The sequence below is a fragment of the Cebus imitator genome, unplaced genomic scaffold, assembly GCF_001604975.1.
Source record: "Cebus imitator isolate Cc_AM_T3 unplaced genomic scaffold, Cebus_imitator-1.0 Scaffold339, whole genome shotgun sequence".
Classification (NCBI taxonomy): domain Eukaryota; kingdom Metazoa; phylum Chordata; class Mammalia; order Primates; family Cebidae; genus Cebus; species Cebus imitator.
Genome location: NW_016107654.1, coordinates 682,973 through 687,519, shown reverse-complemented (window position 1 = coordinate 687,519; position 4,547 = coordinate 682,973). Strand labels below are relative to the sequence as shown.

General features: G+C 58.9%; 2 protein-coding genes across 4 annotated transcripts in view; one reads left to right on the top strand and one right to left on the bottom strand.

Annotated features, from left to right (window-relative positions):
* PNPLA7 (patatin like phospholipase domain containing 7) overlaps positions 1-4,301 on the bottom strand; it is a 71,688-nt gene extending 67,387 nt beyond the window's left edge. Inside the window, exons 1-4 of one of the 3 annotated variants that reach the window (XM_017505458.2) lie at positions 3,909-4,301; positions 1,990-2,064; positions 1,719-1,806; positions 1,257-1,387 (exon numbers count right to left, since the gene is read on the bottom strand). In XM_017505458.2, the coding sequence (XP_017360947.1) occupies positions 1,257-1,387; positions 1,719-1,806; positions 1,990-2,064; positions 3,909-3,938 (324 nt within the window). In that variant the 5' untranslated portion in view covers positions 3,939-4,301. The remainder of the gene's footprint in view (positions 1-1,256; positions 1,388-1,718; positions 1,807-1,989; positions 2,065-3,908) is intronic. The other 2 variants (XM_017505460.2, XM_017505461.2) reach the window with 2 other exon arrangements.
* The window catches only part of C8G (complement C8 gamma chain), a 618,926-nt gene that overhangs the window by 567,525 nt on the left and 46,854 nt on the right, over positions 1-4,547 (top strand). The gene's annotated exons all lie outside the window — the stretch shown is intronic.

Below are 4,547 nucleotides of genomic sequence, written 5' to 3'. Positions count from 1 at the left end.
CTCCCCTCTGATCCGGGGCCACTGCCCACTCTGTCCCCACCCACCTTCCACCCCTCACTCCCCTCTGATCCGGGGCCACTGCCCACTCTGTCCCCTCTCTGGAACAGTCTTCTTCCCTTGTCCAGGCAGTGCCGCCTGACTGACCAGAACAGCAGAGGCCTGGGTCCTACCCTGCACGCTCACAGGCCACCTCGCTCCAGCACCACTGCCTACTGCCCTCGGTCCAGAGCCACGGCCTCACCGCACCTTTCCTCCAGGCCCTCCGTTTCCCTGTCCCCTGCAGGGCCGCTGAGTCATGGCCGACACTCAACAGACCACCTCAACTCTGCTCCCGGCCGCTAACCCTGTCCCAGACCCAGCCCACGGCAGCCCTAACTCACCTGCCCTCTCACAGCACTTACCACTGATGAGAAGACACACACCACAGACGGATACCCACATCCCTCCCCTCTTGAGTTTTTCAAGTTTTCCATGAAGAACACAAATTAGTTGTGCAACCGGAGAAAGGTAACGCAGACCGCTTTAAAGGGAGCAGTCTGTGCGTTTTCTGTGACGCTTCTGGGTGTTCTGTTGAGCACTTCCTGGGTCCCTCAGGAGTGCAGGAAGGCAGCCAGGGAGGCCACCGACAGCCCCGTTGGCCAAAGACCAGGAAGGGTTAAACCAAGGCTGAACCACCCAGACTGAAAGTGAGCCACGCAGCTTTCAGCTTAGTGCAAACATGCCGGTAACCAGGGAACTTAGACCCTCAACTCCCAGGGGCTAGACTCCGTCCTCAGCCCAGTACCCCACAGCCTGGCAGAGACTCAAGCTCGGCACCAGAGTCAGGAACCTCTGGCGGAGCACAAGGCCCTCTGCACCCACCGGCCCCCAGCGATATTCCTAGCAAGCGGCTTTCCATTCGAATTTCTTGTTAAAATAAACCTCCGCTCTGGAGCCGGACAAGCCCTTCCCGCCCCTCCGGCCCCTGTCCACCACAGACCTTCCCAGAACTGCCCCTCCAGGTCGGATGGAGCTGAGGTTTGAGAGGCTGAGGGGTATTTCTGGGTAAAACGTGTTGGGTTCAGCTGGAGGACGCAGACACCTTTCGGGATGATTTATGCTGTTCCACAAACCCTGAGCCTGGTGGCAGAGCTGTGGGGCCGGGGAGAGGGCAGCACACACCAAGACCTGCCCGGACTTGGGGAGCCCGCAGCAGGAGGGTCCCTCCCACAGGGGCCTGCTCAGGGGAGCCGTGCGCAGCCTGGGGCACCACCTACCTTCCTCATGATCTTCCGGCCGTAAAACATCACTTTGTCTCTCTTCCGGAACCTGTACTGAGTGGTGGGCTGCGCCTGTCCTGCAGGGGAGCGGAGGGGCGGCCTGAGGCAGGGCCGTGGCAGAGGCCGTCCTGGACATGCAGGCGCACCACAGTCGTGTTCTCGTCCTGGCCGGCACCGCGCCACACTCAGACAGCATGAGGGAACAGGGCCCGGGGGACAGGCTTGTCTTCAACAGAGGGGGACCCTCCCCACTTCCCACTGAGGCCTTGCTCAGGACAGGACTCTGAACAGACTTGGCTTCCTGGACCCAACGTGCTCAGCCTGAGCCCAGACAGGCCATCGGATTCTAGCCAAAACCACCAGGGACTTAAGGACCCCTCCCAGGAGCTCAAAGCACGTCCCAAGACACCCATGCTTTCCCCCAAGCACCCGGGCCGGCGTCAGATCCAAGATACTCACGAAATCGGCTCAGCCTTCTGAGCATGAAGAGGATGACAACACCACCCAAGGCCAGGGCCAGGAGGGCTCCAACCGCAATCCCTGTCAGCTGCCGAGAGTAGAGACGGGGCCCCTGTCATCGAGGCTGCAACCCTAACCCTAACCCTAACCCTAAGCCTGCCCCTGCCCCAACCGCAGGCCTGAGCAGGAATGAGCCAGGGGCTGGGGATGGGAAGAGGTGAAAAAAGGCCACAGCCCCCCGGGCTGGCCCAGGTCAGCGTGAGGCGATTACCATGGTGGATGGTGAACCTTCCTCTGTGAACTGCAGCCCCCACGAGTGCAGGGTGGTGCCCAGGCAGAAGCCAGCCTGCAGCAGAGAACACAGGGTCAGGCGGGTACGGGCGGGCACAGCCAGGCCTCCCAGCCCAGACTTGCTCAGAGCAGCAGGAGAAGAGTTGGGAGTGAGGGTAGAAGTCACCAGCCCCAGAGACTTCCAGGAAGAAGTGACCTCGCCCAGGGTGCCGGGGCCCTCTGAGCCCCATGCTATGAAGCACTCAGAGGGCAACCTGGCTTCCTTGGTCACTGGGACACAGTTGGGCAGGACCAGCGGCTGCCCTGGGCATCACTAACGCATCGTATGCTGCTGATGCAATCCTTGGGTTGCAGGTTTCAGGGAGCAGGCCCGGCCACAAGGGAGGCCAAGGCCCCCTCTCAGTGTCCTCTCGGCTCCAGGAGGAGCAGAGCTCAAGACCCCAATGAGCCATCTGGATTCTGAGAACATTCAACACCAGTTTACACGCCAAGCAAGGAGGCAGAGGCCAAGAAGTCTGTGTGTGCTGCTGCCTGGGGGGGAGGGGGGAACTGGACTTCTGAGCCCAGGTCTGTGGGAGGGAGGGAGGAAGGGAAGAGAGGGTGAGGGCAGGGTGGCGAGTGGGCAGCAGCAGAGGATGCTGGTGGCTCCCCAAGAAGTCAAAGAGAAAACAAGAAGACGCCAGCCAGATGGGCAGCTCTCTCCATGCCTGCTGGCACCCACACCTGCCGCCCAGGACCCAGGAACCGGATAGGACTTGTTCAGCCTGCAAGTTTCTACACAAGAGCCAAGGCCTAGCCGAGCGCGGTGGCTCACGCCTGTAATCCCAGCACTTTGGGAGGCCAAGGCGGGTGGATCACAAGGTCAGGAGTTTGAGACCAGTCTGACCAACATAGTGAAACCAAACCCCGTCTCTACTAGAAATACAAAACATTAGCCAGGTGTGGTGGTGTGTGCCTGTAATCCCAGCTATTCGGGAGGCTGAGGCAGCAGAATCCCGTGAACTCAGGAGGCAGAAGTGACAGTGAGCTGAGATCACACCATTGCACTCCAGCCCGGGCAACAGTTCGAGACTCCGTCTCAAAAAATAAAAGAAAAAGAAAAAAAAGACAAGAGCCAAGGCCTAAAGCAGCCCCACCCCCGCCCACCTGCCACCCGCTGGAGACAGCCAGGACTCAGATAAGGCCATCTGTGCCAGAAAACCCACGGAAGTCAGAAGGGCGTTCGGAAACGCATTTCCAAGACACAATTCCGCACCAAGACAATGAGAATGTGCACAGAAATCTCAGCCCTCGGAACTTGGTTTAGAAAGCAGGGCGCCCCTACGCTCACTGTCAATCAGATGGGGTGCACAGAAGCACCTGAGACCATGTCCTTCACTTAAGGACTCGCAGTGAGTCCCTCTGAGCTCAGCAACTGCTTCTGAGACAGGATCCAAGGCAGGCTCTCCCACAGCAGCCCAGGACCCAGTCACACGCTCGCTCTCCTGAGGTGGGGCATCTCAGCCTTTTCTAGCTTTTCACTGCTGCTTTAATGGATCCAGTTTTCCAGTTTAGGAATAAAGACCCTTGTGATGTGGCTACAGATGTTTGACCAAGAAAATGATTTTAAACAAAACCAGCAGGTAAAGTCCTAAGGGGAAACTGGAAGGAGTAATTGCGACCTGAGGGGAAGAAAAGACAAGGCCTCAGGCAGTGTCCATGGGCCACCACTAGCTAACAAGCCTGGCAGCTGTGACAGGCGGCAGAGAGGGGCCAGAACCACCACTCCCACAGTCCCCAGGCTCCAAGAAGCCAAGGGCAAAAGAGCTCGGCAGAGCAGATGTCAAGAGGACCCTTCTCTTGGTCCGGAAATGCCCCACACCTGGGAAGTCCAGCGATCTGGCCCCCTGACTCACCTACCTCTGGGCCGACATCTTTCTCTTCCTCCATGGCTAAAAACAGAAGAGTCAGGGGTGAAATGCAGACAGCCTGAGGCAAACAAAGGCAGGCCTCTACCAACCCTGCCCAGGCAGGCTCACGCTTACACCAAGACAGCTGTGGTCTCTCTCAGACTTTTCCCTGGGTTCCTTTTCAAGTCAAATTATGTTTCACCGAAAGGAAAATCCTGCTGAAAAAGTCTGTTCTCCAGGAAGAGAAGCTGCCTTTTGAGAAGCCTCCGTCCTCTGGTCTGCGGAGCCACTTCCTTCCCTCTGTAAACAGCCCTCACGTGGCTATCCCGGAACTCAGAACTGCAGCCAGATGAGGCAGCTCCAAGCAGGTCAGGGGGAGCTGGGCCCAGTGCGGCTGGGATGTGAGCAGCCTGCTAGAGAAGCACCGCGGGAGGGGAGGTGCTGCTGGGGGGGGTGCGTGGATCGGGTGTGAGGGTGTACCTGGGTAGGGGTGAAGCTGGGGAGGAGGTGGATACAGGTTTCTAAGTGCAGCTAGGGATAGTGGATCAGGGTGTAGGGGTGCAGCTGCGATTGGGGTGGATCAGGGTGTGCAGACACCAAAGGGGAGGGTGGTGCAGCTGGGGAGGGGGTGGAGTTGAGGAGGGATAAA